The 17,201-nt window shown below is 37.0% G+C and overlaps 1 protein-coding gene across 5 annotated transcripts in view; it reads right to left on the reverse strand.

Annotated features, from left to right (window-relative positions):
* Nucleotides 1-17,201, reverse strand: part of LOC129439808 (protein unc-13 homolog B) — a 73,028-nt gene that overhangs the window by 24,344 nt on the left and 31,483 nt on the right. For 3 of the 5 annotated variants that reach the window (XM_055198626.2, XM_055198625.2, XM_055198627.2), the window contains exons 17-23: nucleotides 15,992-16,188; nucleotides 15,824-15,909; nucleotides 13,630-13,756; nucleotides 13,358-13,454; nucleotides 9,137-9,280; nucleotides 7,351-7,428; nucleotides 6,776-6,853 (exon numbers count right to left, since the gene is read on the reverse strand). In XM_055198626.2, coding sequence (XP_055054601.2) covers nucleotides 6,776-6,853; nucleotides 7,351-7,428; nucleotides 9,137-9,280; nucleotides 13,358-13,454; nucleotides 13,630-13,756; nucleotides 15,824-15,909; nucleotides 15,992-16,188 — 807 coding nt within the window. Of the gene's footprint in view, nucleotides 1-4,604; nucleotides 4,686-6,775; nucleotides 6,854-7,350; nucleotides 7,429-9,136; nucleotides 9,281-13,357; nucleotides 13,455-13,629; nucleotides 13,757-15,823; nucleotides 15,910-15,991; nucleotides 16,189-17,201 lie in introns of those variants that run through there. The other 2 variants (XM_073860250.1, XM_073860249.1) reach the window with 2 other exon arrangements.

Genomic DNA, 17,201 nt, shown 5'->3' on the forward strand with positions numbered 1-17,201 from the left:
GGGCAGGGCTTAAATTTATTCAGAACTAGGCCTTATATTATATAATAGAATTATATTAGGACACTTAAGTTGTTTTTATAATATACCTTACAGAAAACATTACTGATGTGCATCTTGAAATAAAACAATGGCACTGATATATTTTAAGATATGTCAGTGCAAGCTGTATTAAGTAAAAGGGACACTCCACTTAAAAATCAGAAAAAATGCTAATTTTCCAGCTCCCATAGGGTAAACATTTGATTCTTACAATTTTGGAATCCATTCAGCTGATCTTTGGGTCTGGCGCTAGCACTTTTACCATAGCTTAGCACAAACCAATGAATTTGATTAGACCATTAGCATCGCGCCTAAATAGTTTCGATATTTTTCCTATTTAAAACTTGACTCTTCTGTAGTTACATCGTTCACCAAGACAGTAAGAAAATTAACATTTGCGATTTTCTAGGCAGATATGGCTAGGAACTAATCTCTTATTCTGGCGTAACAATCAAGGACTTTGCTGCTGTAACATGGCTGCAGGAGGCACAGTGATATTGCGTTGTGCCCGAAGGTGGTCCCCTGCTATTGAAAGATAGGGGGACTATTTTCGTGTGGAGGTGTGCACGGCAATTTTTGTAACTGCGCGCGCGGCTCTGCTTTCGAAAATGACCGAACTTGAGGCGATTCTGTCCGAGCAAGCAAGCCTGTGACGTATCTCTTTGATCAATCCATGCAAAACAATGCATATAATATTTATCTGACACTCTGGAAGTAAAGTATGGAAACTTTGCAGTTTAACACACAAATTCTTTTACATATGATTCAGAATTTTGGCTCATATTTGTATTGAATGAACCACTGGATGTTTACTGCTTCTTTAGTATTAACGTTAATGAAATGATAATGTTTAATAAAGACATATTTTCTGATGTTAGAAGCACCAGGGTTGTTCCAGCGTACAACGACTTCTATCCACTTCTTTGTGTTTGTTTCTGATTGGTTTGCTCGCATCGCACCCTGGTGGTTTAAAGAACAGTGCAACAGCGAGCGTGTCAGCTATAAACGCCTCGTCCGTTTGTTGAGACACGCACGCAATCAGCAGAGGCTCGCGTTGCGGACCAAAGCGCGAGTATAAACAAAGCTTACATTTAAGCCCCTCCCAGGAACCCGCCCCATTAACCCACATAAGGGCAAATATTTAATTATTTATTTGTGTTTAACAGAAGGAAGAAAGTCATATACATCTGAAATGGCATAAAGGCAAGTAAATTTGAGAGAATTTTAATATTTGGTTGAATTATTTCTTTAATACAACACGCGCGCACGCGCGCACACACACACACACACACACACACACACAAAAGGGCGATGGGTCAAACATTACATATGATGGGTCTATTTGGTAAATCGGTAGTTGGAGAAAGAGAGAGAGAACGAAAGAGAGATCTGAAAAGCTAAATCGAGTTAAAATCCCAGAAACACCTTTCTCTTCATCATCCTCATTGTGACCACAGCTTATAGAAGAAGATGAATGTTTAACTTTTATTACTGTACAACAGAAGTCAATTCAGAAGACTTTTTAATGATGTACAATCAATCTTTGGTGACCCCAGAGTACATATGTCAAGTTTTAGCCCAAAATACCCTACAGATAATTTATTATAACATTCTAAAATTAATACTTATAGGTTTAAGGCAAAATGTGCCGTTTTTGGGTGTGTCCTCTAAAATGCAAATGAGCTGATAAAATGCAAACACTGATCACCATAATGGTGTTTTTTTTAAATTAAAAACTCAGTGGTGCTGTCAATTATTTTGCTCTCTCTCTCTGCATTAAAGTGCCAGGGTTGGACAGTGCCGATTAAGGGGCAGTATTATTATAAAAAGATCCCCCTATGACATCACAGGGGAGCCAAATTTCATTTTCCTATTTTTTCACATGCTTGCAGAGAATGGTTTACCAAAACTAAGTTACTGGGTTGTTCTTTTTCATATTTTCTAAGTTGATAGAAGCACTGGGGACTCAATTATAGCACTTAAACATGGATAAAGTCAGATTTTCATGCTATGTCCACTTTAATGTTGGCCACTCTTCATTTATGTAATAGTAAAGACGCGAAGACGACGTGAAAACCACTTTGAATCTATCAGCATGCCTCGAATCTATGTTACTTCAAACTGACAGAACCGTATAACATTTACACAGGACATAAAACTGAGTAACACAAGCCATAATGTTAAAGGGGTTCATGTTTTCTCTGACTTTCACAGAACCAACCTTATTCTCCTTCTCTTTATTGTCAATCTACAGATAAGAAAACATAAAATTGGTATCCAAATAACTAACCTACAGTTAAAAATGAGCAGCACTTTACAAAACTTTCCTTAATTTGAGTCTTTAATCCTAAACATTCCCTAAAATTTGAAAATTATGAAGAAAAAACTCAAATCTGATGTCAGAAACTGAAATCAAAGGATTACGAATGATCATTTTTAACAGTGGGTCTTCTGAATGTGCAAATGCAGTTTATTTTACAACTCGCTCCACATTTGCTCAATGGGGTTAATGTCAGGACTTTGAGGGGGCCAGTAAGGAAAATTACCAAAATCTCCTTAAGATGGCTCTATTCAATGGTTTATGTAGCATAATAATGACTTTGTAGATACAGTGGTGGCCATCATAAGAAGATTTAGTTCATTTCCCTTACTGACGCTAAATTTAGGGAAAATAAACTGCACTTGGAACTTAAAGTTTTTCTTGTCCAAAAACACAAAAAATATTGATGACTCATCCTGCACTAGACAGATTTTTATATAATCAAAGGACGACTAATATTCGCTACATGTAAATGCTATGTAGTGGCATACCTCTGATCCTTCTGAATCTGAGCAACCAGACTGATGGGAAAGATGAAAAAAGAATGAACAGACAAAAAGGAAACAAAAACGAAAAGACAAACCAAATCAAAAACTTAAAAACTATCTACAAGAGCTGTATGAGATGCAAAAGACTATCTAGCCTGACTGCAGAATGCAACTGCATCAGGAGGTGGAGCACATCTGCACATCTTCCTATTGGTAGTAACTGCATTGTGGCATCGCTCATTTGCATAAAGTTAAACTCCACCACAAATCCATCAGATGTTGTTGCAAATCGCTGTCAGTTGAATCACCACTTTATAATGTCAAAAAAGGGGATCCAAGGCACTCATCGTATTCAAAAGAGTGTTATAAAAAGTAGGGATGTAACGATTAAATTGCGTGTCCCATTAATTTTGCGTGTCTGAAATCTATTCTGAACCGCAAGGCTGCGATTCTTTGTTTCATGCACAGCTTGTGCGTGTACTACGGCATTTGGTCAGTAGGAAGTCCTTATCAATCTAAAATCATTATGAGTCGGAGTCGTTTATAACGGGCATTTTTAAAAAGCAACACTCATTAAATAAAAATCATTCAAAATATTCTTCATTATCATGAAAATACCTGAAACTATTTGAAGAACAGCGATATAAATATTCCGGTAGACATTTCCTGGAATAGCGTTTGTAATGCTACTTCTTCTGTGGCACAAAGGGAGTTTCTGCATGAGAGCGCCCCCTGGCGTTCGGATGTGCTGGGATTTCAACATAATTCATTCAAATTCATTCATTGAGAAAACACGCATTTGCACGATTAATAGTAACTTACAGCCCTAATAAAAAGCCTTTATTTAAACATGGCTATATTACATTTTTTTTATATATTTTTAAATGTAATATAGCCATGTTCAAATAAAGACTTTTTATACAAAAAAATGCCTTGGATACGCTTTTTTGACATTTTGTATACCATATACCAAAGGACACCTTTAAGTTTTCCTAAAAATATCTTCGACTATTTCTGAGCACTTTGGATTTTTCCTTATTTCACCACTTTATAATAATTGCTTTGATTTATAAAGAGCTTAATAATGAAACTGATCAGCCCATTTCTCACCTTGGCATCCGATTCGTCTGACTGTTAATGAAAATATGTGAGATGCATAATGGAAAACAAAAGCAAAATAAATATTAAAATAAATATCACTCACTGATGTGCACTAAAGATCTTTGCTAACACAAACACACGCACGCAAAAACACACACACAGTCGTGTCTACACACCTCATTGCCTTCATCATCAGTGATGACCTAAGACGAAAATATCCAAAGGAAACAAAACTTTGTGACCACTAATATGTCTGGATACTGAAGAAAATGCTTTAAAAATTAAATAAACTCTCATAACCATTCAAAATATTCAAAGACTCGCATACAAAATTAAGTTTTGGCTCAGACAGAGAATTTAACTTTGTTACAGATTTACTAGCCAAAAGCAAAACAATAGTTTATACCATCAGAGTGTTATTAAATTTATCCGAGCACCAACAACCCTGTTTATCAGTTAATTTTGGACCCAATCCATAAAATCACACACACACACACACACACACTTGACACACCTCCTCTTCATCGTCCTCCGGTTCCTCCTCATTTTCCAACTGGGAGTGAAGGCAGATATTTGAGTTAAAGTGGATTTGAGGACTGTCATAAAACACTACAGAGGGATAAACCATATGGTCTGCACTAAGGGGGTTCGACAGGGGTACTATCATCTAGTCAAAAGGTACAACACACAGGGTTAAAGTTCATCTCTTCACCTACCCTCTCTTCCTCAGCAGTATACTACACAAAAAACAGATATACGGTTAGTCCTGTTAGCAACCATTCTCCAGACCACACGCGTAAATACACACAGACAGACTAGTGTCAAAAAATGACATTATTGTGTCTTCCAGCAGATGATTCACCAGAACCTCCATGACTATGGATGAATTCATGACAGAAAATAGACATCCAGTTCCATGCCCACTATAAATACACCAAGTGCACAGAAAACCTCAGTGGCAGCTCTGTGCCCGTCTCCCTCCTAAACAAAACCATACGCCTCATTTCTCAGACTCTTATGACATGCTAGAGTATGAGTGATGGCATGCTACCCAGGACCCAAAGCTTGTAAGCCACCTCACCTCTGTGCTGTCTACATAGGCAGCTACCCTCCAAGGCAGGAACGTAATTTAAATGAAAGCTTATAAGTGACTGGTTTGAAGCAGCATTTGAAGTAACATAAATATGGTAATCATTCATATAAAAAAGCATTATATAGCGTGATGGTCGTGGATTTCATAGCAATACCTACAAGTACATAGGGAATGCCTGGATTGGTTTTTTGAGATAATAGCATGGTTCAAACCTACATACCATATTTTCCGGACTATAAGTCTTACTTTTTTCATAGTTTGGCGGGTCCTGGAACTTAATTTCAGGTGCGACTTATACGTCAAAATTATTTCATATGAACCAAGAGAAACCATTACCGTCTACAGTCGCGAGAGTCCGCTTTATGCTGCTCCTGTATTTATGTAATTCAATGTATTCAGTGATGTGGAATAACTTCTGGACCTTTTTAAGCTTGATTTGGCTTGTCGTGTTAATTTAGCCTATTCAGCCTCTCTGGTATGTTCTGTATGCTATTGTGTATCGTGTAAATAACTGGTTATGTTACTTTAACATGTACGGACACATATTCAACCTGCTGTTCTGTGTGCTATTGTTTAGTTGATTAACTTGCCTTTCCAGATTAAATGTCTGTTCTTCGGCTTGGATTTTGTGAAGTCATTTTCTAAATAAAAGCAACGTATAGTCCAGTGCAACTTACACACTGCAAAAAATGACTTTCTAACTTAGTATTTTATCTTGTTTTCAGTAGAAATAGCCAAAAATTCTTAAACATAGATGCATTTTGTTGATGAGCAAAATGACCTAAGAAAATAAGTTTTTAGAAAAACAAATATACAATTTAAGTGAATTTGTGCTTAAAACAAGCAAAAATATCTGGGTGAGAAAATTGCTTGAATTAAGTGTTTAAAAAAAAATCTTATTTCTTATTTCAAATTTTTTTCTCACCCCATTGGCAGATATTTTTATATTTGCAGCATCTGGGTGACCGTGTGTTATTAGTTTTGAGCGTTTATTATAACAAACCTAGTGATGGTCGTTTTCGAAGCACTGCTTCATGAGGCTTCGAAACATTTACGAATCTTTTGTTTCGAATCAGTGGTTCGGAGCGTGTTTCAAACTGGCCGAAGTCACGTGATTTTAGCAAACGAGGCTTCATTACGTCATAACTGTTTCGAAACGTTTCAAAAATTCGATGGTTCACCACTAGGGGGAGTTGATCACATGACCAGTGTCTAATATGTTTCGGTGAACTCGGGTCAGTTTTATTATAAAAGTTCATAAAACATTTATCCTTCTGACTAATAACGCTGCCATTTTGTCTATTTATTGTTTATAGACAGATTTAATGACAAAAATGTGCATAATTAAAAGGGTAGTTAGTTTTAATGATTTGTTTGCCCTAAATAAAAATAAAAACACATAATACACTTTTAACTGTCTTAATTAAGTTAAATAATTTTTTAAACATATTTTAATAAAAATCTTGCTATTATTTTGTAAACAAAATGTGTAAAATGTTTGGCCATATCTGCTTTACACTATTTTGACCAGCAGGGGTCGCCAGCGTGTGTGGTGTTTCAAACTGCTTCGAAAAACTGAACCAATTTTCGAAGCAATTGGTTCAATTGATGCGAAGCTTCGAAAAGCTTCGTTTCTCCCATCACTAAACAAACCTGCAAATGTCACGACTGGCCAATCAGAATCAAGCATTCCAACGGGCCGTGTAACGATACAATATATCACAATCCACTCACCTGTTTGGCTCCCATAGACTCGAACATCTTCTCCAACATCACACGGATCTGCTGAACGTTGTTCATCAACATACACGGCTGCAGTATATAAAGGAGAGAGAGAAATTAAACCTTATGTGACTCTTAGATTAGTTTTAAAGGGGACATTTTACAAGACTTTTTTAAGTTGTGAAATAAATGTTTGGTGTCCCCAGAGTACATATGTAAAGGTTTAGCTCAAAATATCATATAGATAATTTTTATAGCATGTTAAAAATTGCCACTTTTTAGGTCTGAGCAAAAATGTGCTGTTTTGGGTGTGTCCTTTAAAATGCAAAAGAGTTGATCTCTGTACTAAATGGCAGTGGCGTGGTTGGATAGTGCAGATAAAGGGGCGGTATTATCCCCTTCTGACATCACAAGAGGAGCCAAATTTCACATGCTTGCAGAGAATGGTTTACCAAAACTAAGTTACTGGCTTGTTCTTTTTCACATTTACTAGGTTGATAGAAGCACTGGGGACCCAATTATAGCACTTAAACATGGAAAAAGTCATATTCAAAGGCAGCAAAATATTTGTTTTAGTGAGCACTCACAGTCTTCTCTTTCTCACAGTAAGATGGGAAGCTTTTGGTGAGAATAGCACAATACTGCAGGAGCACTTTGGTGATGGTCTGACAGAGAAAAGAAAAAACAAGTATTACTCCTGAACTGTACCGTATGGAGAGTAATAAACTACCGGTACACGGCGTACTGAGCTGGTGATCTGGAATGGCAGATAAATTAACTTGATGTTGCTGGAAATTAATGAATATTTCATGGGCAGATGCATTAAGCTCCTGCGCCGTTTTCCTAAATAGACCTCAATGTGCAAATAACAGCAAAACAAACAATAGAAACAGACAAAAATCATCACCATGGGAGATTTAATATATGGCTTACAGATAAAATAAAAATAAAGTTTTAATGTAAAATGGGCATAATATTGGCACTTTAAATTACAAAAAGTAATATAAGTTTCATGTGTGCCTGGAAGTTTTAGCTCAAAGTACCCCACAGATCACTTGTTACAGCATGTGCAAAATGCTGCTATTTGGGTGGGAGCAAAAAAGTGCTGTTTTCATGTGTGTGCCTTAAAATGCAAATAAGTTACAGCTTTCAGTTAAAAATAGATGTGGTTCCTGTGAACACAGTCTGGGACAATAGTATATTTAGCCGCATTAGTGCTGCAACGTGTTAACAAGCACATTTAGAAAAGCTTTTGGGTACAATTAACCAGTCAGTCAGTGGCTGTGGGTGGGGCTTTGTTAGCGTGACATCACATTAACAAGAAAATCAAGATAGCATGTCTAATGAGACTGCTTTGTTTAATGGGAATTAAAAAAAGGAGGAGTGGGAGGATTATTTTCATTTTGTGTGGGCAGTGTGTGAACACAACCACCGAACATTCGTGTCTAAATGTAATGGCGCCACGGTTTGGTTCGGGTCAGCTTACTTTTGGGATACGTTGTACCCGGTACTTTTTTAGTTCCACCTCGGTTGGGGTTCCAAGCGACCTGAGCTGATACTAAAACGTGAGGCGAAAACACTGGAGATCACGATTGGTCTGAGAGAATCGTCACTACCAGCGTCATCGCTATAATGTAAAAGATTAGCTTTACCTACGTGCTAGCTTGCGCTATCTCGGGTAAACCTGTTGTCATCTGTTCTTTGCTGTAAATTCCCAAACTCCTTTTTAGCGATGAAAAACATCTACAGTTTGAAAATCAGGAATGACATACCAGTTTTTTTTCCATGCGCACATCCGCATATATGCTTAAATAGGCTCAGTGGAGCGCGTCGACTGATGCTACGGGTGTTTGTACAGAAATTAAACGCCATGTGCAAACATCTTTTTGTGGTGGTCAATTTTAATTTTGTGGCGGACTGAGAAATAAATAAATGTATGGGAATGTACAACAACGCTCTCACTTGTATGATGTCACAGCAGTAGGCAGCGCAAATATGACACGCCTATAATCCCTCCCACTCCGAAGTGTTACTAAACTCGATCGAAAAGCTAACCAAGCCAAAGTGAGGTAAGCTGACCTGACCTAAACCCTGGGGTACTATGCAATGGAAAAGTGCCATAAAAGTGGATTATATGCCCTTTAATAAAGTGCAAACACATCTAAGCTTCTATTAAATCTCTGTGGGATTCAACAAAGATGTCACTGCATCTCAAATCTAAGTTCAAATGTCTAAATTAAAGTGTTTAAAAACAGACAGTGAATGTCCATCAACAATCTCTCTCTTCACTTTATGATCTTTATGTCTATATTTGCTGTTCTGTCTTTCAATAAACCAGACTTTATTTTGAATGGTAGACTATCCAGTCTGCACCTTGGCAAAGCGTCGGTTGTATTGGCCGACGACCACAGGATCAGGGCAGTCTAGTTTCTTTATGATCTCAAAGCTCTGGTTAAGCTGAGTGAAGATGTCCACGACCGAACAGGAGAACAGAGCGTGCTCAGATGTCTGCTGGAACTGTTGAGGACAAGAAATAATATCAGTCTGAGATCAAGTGATTTCTTAAGGGCTTTACAGTAATTTTGTACTGGCTTTCTGTTGAAGGTACAATGTGTATCCAATCCAAAAACTACTAGCATCTACATTATCCCAATTGTTTTTTAAAGGATTAGTCAATTTTCTTAAAAAAAATCCAGATAATTTACTCACCACCATGTCATCCAAAATGTTGATGTCTTTCTTTGTTCAGTCCAGAAGAAATTATGTTTTTTGAGGAAAATATTCCAGGATTTTTCTAATTTTAATGGACTTTAATGGACACATCACATAACAGTTTTAATGCAGTTTAAAATTGCAGTTTCAAAGGGCTCTAAACGATCTCAAACAAGGCATAAGGGTCTTATCTAGCGAAACGATTGTCATTTTTGATAAGAAAAATAAAAAATATGCACTTTTAAACCACAACTACTCGTCTTCCTCCAGTCGTGTGACGCGTCAGCGCAACCTCACGCAATACTTCATTGCGTCAAGAGGTCATGGAAGACGTATCGAAACTCCGCCCCAGTGTTTACAAGTGTGGAGAAAGAGGACTGTTCCGACGTTGTTGTATGTGGAATGATACTAATTAACATCTTTGTGTCAGTTTATTGTTTAAAATGGTCCACAAATGTGCTTTTCATATATGTAACACATGACCTTTCAACGGCATTATGCAATTACGTGAGGTCGCGCTGGCGCGTCACAGGACCGGTGATAGACGAGAAGTTGTGGTTTAAAAGTGCATATTTTTTAGTTTTCTTTCGCTAGATAAGACCCTTATGCCTCGTTTAGAGTCCTTTGAAACTGCAATTTTAAACTGCATTAAAACTGTTAAGTGTTGGGGTCCATTAAAGTTCATTAAAATGAGAAAAATCCTGGAATGTTTTCCTCAAAAAACATAATTTCTTCTCTACTGAACAAAGAAAGACATCAACCTTTTGGATGACATGGTGGTGAGTAAATTATCTGTATTTTTTTTTAAGAAAATTGACTAATCCTTTAACAATGTTTAAATCCAGAGAATGTTTGTTCCTACGTTGTCTCAGATGACGACGACATGTTTGTCTTAAAGCAGCTAGCGTATCTTCTCTTAGCGTTTCGAAATTGAGATTGGTTGCAATTTACAATCTCATCGCTAGGTGCCGCTAAAACCACACTGGACCCTTTAACGTATTGTGAGCGATTCGAAAGCAGTCCTCGTGAACTACCAATCGTACCACGCTCTTTAACACCATCATCGAGAAGTGGTTGTTGTATAGTGACCTCTGATGGTGAAAATTACATACAGTGCTTTAAGGTGGCTACTAGGGCAGACTGATCTGGTTGTAGGGTGTCATTGTTAGCCAAGCACGAGGACTTTCTGATTGGTGCTTGACAGTTGTTTACTTGCTCAGTGTAAAGGTTTATAATCAGTCAGAAATTACATTTATAGGGCTGAGTTGATAATAAGAGTGCTAGAGGAAAAACTAATCACTGCATTTGTCAGCGCTTGTTAGCCTCAAATCTCTGAAAGATATTAAGAGTTTGTTTGAGGCTATCATTATCAAGAAACAAAAAATTCGCAAGCAGTAATGTATTTTCTGTCTTGTTTTTGAAGTCCATACATACTACCATACTCTAAAAAATGCTGGGTTATTTTTCAACCCAGCGTTGGGTCAAAAAGGGACGAGTCCCTTGGGTTGTAATTTAACCTATGCACCCAAAATGCTGGGTTGTTTTAACCCATTGTTAGGTCAAATATATACATTTTCCGGGTTAATTTAACACACTGGCTGGACCGAGAGTGCACACATTTTTTTAGTGTCATATTTATGACATACGGTACGCATCTGCTTGTAGGGGTGACCCCGAATAGTCGAAGATTCAATGCTTCGATAGGAGAAGCCTGATTCGAAATGAGGATCATTCAATTTTGGCTATATAATGGTGCACATCATCGGAATTTACATATAACAGCTTTCTCCCAATATATTAATATACAGCCTATTATGCAAATAATATGTGAAAAATTATTTAACTATTTGTGGCTTGTGTTTTGTTCCTCTGCACTTGCATTTTGTTCACATTTGTTCTGCACCTTGTTACTTGATTCTGACCTCATTTTGTTTTTTATTTATTATAATTGGATTGCTTTTTGTTGTTTCAACGTTGCGTTGTTGTGTGCTGGCACATTTAGCTGAACGAGCTAGATGCTCTGCATGTCATATTTAAGCTCATATTTAGGAGTTCATCAAACTAAACACCAAAAACAGTTTTTTCGACAGGTATAAGTTTAAAATGTATTTAAAACAGGGTGGTTATCTTGTCAAAAGTTGAGGTACAAAACAGGTAAGCTGTTTCTGAAATTTTGTTGATGACACGAAAAATATCAGCACCCCACCTTTATTTATGCCTGACACTCTTGTGATTTAATATTATAGTAGATGTTCACTTTCAAATGAACAATAAAATAAGATTCCTGAAACAAATGCTATATGACTCATCAGGTGTTTCTGTAAATAAAGGTAATACAAAGATGATCAAAGTGAAAGTAAGCAAGCAGTTATTTCTGTGCAAAATAAAAAAGCATAGTTTCTATAAATGTATTAATTTCAGTATTTTTCTTGTTATAAATTAACATTTAAGGAATTGTATATAAGACTTATTCAGTAAGACCCTTATGCCTCGTTTGGGATCATTAAGAGTTCTTTGACACTGCAATTTTAAACTGCATTAATACTATTACGTGTTGGGGTCCATTAAAGTCCATTAAAATGAGAAAAATCCTGGAATGTTTTCCTCAAAAAACATAATTTCTTCTCGAATGAACAAAGAAAGACATCACCATTTTGGATGACATGATGATGAGTAAATTATCTGGATTTTTTTTAAAGAAAATGGACTAATCCTTTAAACGACACTTTTGCCAAAAAAGTAGCCTATTGAGCCTAATTTGGATTTATCTTTGTTACAAAGTTATAGTTATAAAGATTTTCTCTTCTTGTTTTCTTATTTAGTTAAATTTAATGACAGAGACTTCAACAGGTAGGCCTGTAAGACCAAACAGCACAAAGAAAAAAAGAAAACCTAATCTATAAGCATAGACTTTATTCAGTCCACAGTAAGACAAATACTATGCACCCTCATCCCGCCTACGATGAAATCCTTTTGTAAAATTTGCAACGTACGTTAATATTTTTTAATATTTGTTTTTAACAATGTGCTGTGCTGCAGCAGCACGTCCAAATAAAAATGTCAATTAACAGGAAATACATTTTTTTTAAAGTAAGCGCATTAAATTTGGACACCCCAGACACCCCTCTAGCTCCGCCACCTTATTGAAGTATTTCACTGTATTGCACAGATGGGCTGTACGTGTTGAAAGATGCAGAGGGGAAAGAGCTAAAGTCTGCCCTGCTGCCGTTTTCAAAGAAATTTAAAGGTGGCTGAAACGATCACGAATTTCTGTACAGTTTATGGAGCTAGCATAGCTGAAGCCCCCCTAAAAATGGCCTAACAACGCCCGTGAGCGTCATCGGCAGGGCAGCCAAAGCGGTTTTTGACGCTCCTGCCAGCGGCGGTGTAAACGTACAGTTACGCTTGAAAAAAGCCTGGCTCACAGTTTTACGGTATTTTTCACTTTTTTAATTTGAAGATTCCTCAGCACATATGGCCACATGGAACAGAAAAGTGTCCATACTGAGAAATCTCGGTGAACACAGTAAACAATGTGGGTATTTATCGCATGCTGTTTATTTCATACTGAAGATTCTGAAGTTTCAGACATACTGTACTATTCATGTTGATTTTTATCCACAATATAGTATGGAAGTAGCTAATTTCGAAGTAGGATGCAGGGACCTATTGTATTATTGTGCCATTATCATTTTAATTTACCTGCTGTTCGATTCAACAACAAGTACCCACAATTTTAAACATCCCATGATGTTACTCTAACAAATCAATATACAGCAACCAGCCATTCATTTGACAAATAACATGTTTCAATCCATTAGGCTGACAGCAGGCAGGTCAAATATGAGAGATTGAAGCACACATAAAGGTTTTGGAGCATACCCCCTCTCTTTTATCCCTCTCAAGAGCTCCATGCATAAACTCCATTGACACTTCCTCATTCTCATCCAGCCATTGCAGAACAAATGGCACAAACCACCTACACAGAGAAACAGGAGGAAACAAGAAGATAGTTTAAGTAACAGAGGAAAGTATCAGATAGCCCAATGATCTGAGCCAAAAATCACTGTAGGTGATGATTGCCAGATGAAGAAAAAGACATAAAACTTTACCCAAGAATTGTTTGAAAGAGTTTAATAAACAGCGTGACTCACGATGGGTACTCTGGGACGGTGTTGGAGAAGGCGGCCAGGTCGTGGACGTATTCGTTATAGAGCCATTTCACTTTGAAATGCAGATTCATGTAGTCGGCACTTTTGCACAGCCTGAGCTTCTCGTGCTCTGAGAAAACAAGCGTGAATCGGCATGTTTAACTTCGCTTTAGCCTCGCCAGAGTCGTGAGACCTTTATCAGCTTCTCATCCAAGGAAACATTTGCACTTTTGCAACATTTACAAGCTATTAAACATACTGCTTTTTTCGAAAGGGTCCAGCTGTACTTATTAAAGTAAGCTGATGCTAAGAATTATTACTAAGTTTCTCACACACATACAGTATACACTACTTAACTATATGTCTTACCAGTGTAAAAATCAAGTCTGCGAATATTGAATGTGGCTGGTGCTAAGAACACAGGAGAAGGACGCAGACGAAAAAGAAGATATGAGAGACGATGAGCACTTGAGAAAAAGTGCAGGTGTGCAATGAATAGGGTGGATTTAAAAGAAAATGAAGCTGACATCAAAAGGGAAGACGTAATCTTGACATTTAAGGGTCTCGATTCAATTTGCTTCTACTTTGTGGATCTAAAGTGAAATCAGGGAGATCTATTCTGTAACGCTGATGAGGCCATGATAAAGCAGACACTTAAGACTAAAATGAATGCTTTGAATCTTTACAGGGGTCACATAATAGAGAACGAGATTTGGCACTTTTGAAATAAGACTTTGCTAAAGACATTTGAAAATGCACTGCGCTTCACTTAGTGACTGTATTAAGGTTGCAAAAATGAAATCGTGAAGCAATGTCACAGCACATTTGACTTTTGACTATTCACATCTGTATACATTTAAATTATATTTATATTTTCATTTTATGCAAACTGACTTACAGTTTTTATCATTGTGTGTTCCTGGAATCAAACCCATGACCTTTGCGTTGCTAAAGTTATCTATAAAGCAACAGGAACCGTAGGGGTCAATAAAAGTACTGTACAACGCAATGCTCTACCCGTTGAGCTACAGGAACACTAGGGCTCAAATAATGTAATGTACTAAATATTTTAATATAACATTTAACCCTTACCATTCTTCCGACGTTTACGGTTGATGTGATCAAGAACTGAAGGCCAATTAATAAAGCAAGTGTGATGAAAATGATGTTAGGAAGAAGAAATAAAAATGAATTGTGGAACACATACATAGGGGTGCGCGGGGCAAAAACTAACGCGGGGTTAGTTGTAACACGGACTGTTTACATTGTTGCACAAGGTTGAGCGTTATGTTTGTCCAGTATTTTTTACGCTGCCAAAAGACAATCTCCTGCAAATTATTGGAAATGTATAATGTTTTTCCAGAGTAATTTTTTCATCATGAATTTTTTTCCGGTTTCTAAGTCGGGTGTGTAAGATACCAAATCCAATGCTATGTCATATTAATCAGTGTCTTGTTGACTAAAACATAGCATTGTTTTGAAATATGTCTGCAGCTCTTGGCAACTTTTTTGGTGGGCTTGAAAATATTTTGACCCAGCGGGGTTAGTTGTTACGCTGTGTTACAACTAACCACTCAGCACTTATGATATCAAAACCGCGTTATCAAAACGTTCGCATAATTCTTGCCGTTGTTTTAAATAGGCTTCACACGAATGGTTGCTGGCTGCCAACAAAATAAATGTGCCTGTCTTATTAAAAATCGTGTGTCAAATGCATTTTTGTTCATATCTTTAATACTAATTGAATAAGGTCACGTCAAAGATTTAAATCATCATGAAATGAATGGCTAAAATCAGACTTTGAAGCTCATCATCTCAGAATTTTATTTTGAAACTAGTATAGTTATTACAGACTGGGACACATATAAAAAAAAATCATAATTGTGCTGCTTTTACTTACATATTTAGACATTTGTCTCCATTTATAATTGAACTATTGTTAGAAAAGGGCTGGATGAATAAATACAGTGTGGATGCCTGTCTATTATAGACAGATATATAAACAATATCCACTTTAAGTACAAAATAGTATTGAAATAATTGCCTCCAAACTTAATTTTTAGCAAGTGTTACAACTAACCCCCTACCTGTTACAATTAACCCCACCTATGAGGTAAGTTGTAACGTTTGCATTTCAAACCAAAAAGCGTTAGGTTTTGCCCCGCTCTCAATGCACAAACACCACAAACATCCATACCTTCCAGTGCATACTTCATATCCTGAGAAAAGAGTGTCCACATCACCTCAGCACTGACCTTCCCCACGTTCAGTTCCTGAGGAAACCTGTGTGAGATACAAAGAAGTTCAAACTTACCAGCTTTATGTCCTTGTACATAACATTGTGTGTTTGTGAGTGTCGACTGACTGATTTATTATAGGACTGTAAGAGTTCCTATCCTCTTCGATGATGGACACTATTAAGGTGATGAGTTTGGGCCAGAAGTCCAAGTTCTGGACGCTTGGTCCTGGTTCCTCTGCAGTGGCATTGTCTTCCTCTTTTTCTTCTGCTTTATCTTCATCATCTTCATCATCCTCTTCCTCCTTTTTTTCTTTAGGTTTCTGCTGCAGTGAAACAGCAGAGGGAAGTTATCCAATGGGAAACAGCATAGTGGATCATTTGAGTTCAAGAGAAATTAGGTTACATTTAAAACAGAAACTTAGCAACCAAGAACAGTGCGGTCTCGCCTTAGCACCTTTAAAACTTAAATATTTATTGAAAAAGAACAGATGGGCATTGGTAAAATATTTAACTAACTTGTGCTGGGTCTCTATGGTAACAGATAAATGAGATAAAATAATTCTTATTTCCCTCAATAGAAGCAGATGACTCACGCTGGGCCCTTTCAACTACCCATCACTCATTCACCCACAAAAGACCAGAAATTAATAAAGACATAATCTGATCTAAAGACATAATCTTTTAGAAAGCTCTCAAATTGATTATACTGTCATACAAGGTAAAAACATAAATGTATGTGTATGTAAAGTACAAACATACAGTACAGTAGCGGCCAAAAGTGATGTCCAACTTTTTGACCAATTGACATCTTGGCTTTTTATTCAAATATTTAATTTAGGGCTGTCACAATTAGAGCTACAACATCTCAATAAAATCGTTAAAAATCGATTATGACATTCGTTGTCAACAAATTTCATTATCGATTAGTTGGTCTGTGACGTCACATGCTCCCGCACCACAATCGCCCAACATGCACACACGTCGGGTGTTTCTTTATACAGCGCGAGCTGCCTCGTTTTATTCATACAATGCAAGCTGTGCGCTCAAAGTCAGGTGCTGTTTCTTCATACAGCGCGAGCGAGCTGTGCACTTATAATTAAAGTCAGGTGCTGTTTCTTAATAGAGCACAAGTTCACTTTTTCGTCATACAACGCGAGCTGCACATTTATTTAGGCGATCTTCTGACCAAACGCACGCTGGTTAATAAAGGTTTAATTTCCTTTAACATAAGTGACTTTGTATTTGTTTAATTGTTGTTGGCTTTTTATAAAAGTAGTAATGAACCACAAGCATCTGTTTTAAAGTAAGGGGGAAATCCAGGTTTGTATTACTGTAA

Source organism: Misgurnus anguillicaudatus, chromosome 22, assembly GCF_027580225.2.
Source record: "Misgurnus anguillicaudatus chromosome 22, ASM2758022v2, whole genome shotgun sequence".
NCBI classification, from domain to species: Eukaryota; Metazoa; Chordata; class Actinopteri; order Cypriniformes; family Cobitidae; genus Misgurnus; species Misgurnus anguillicaudatus.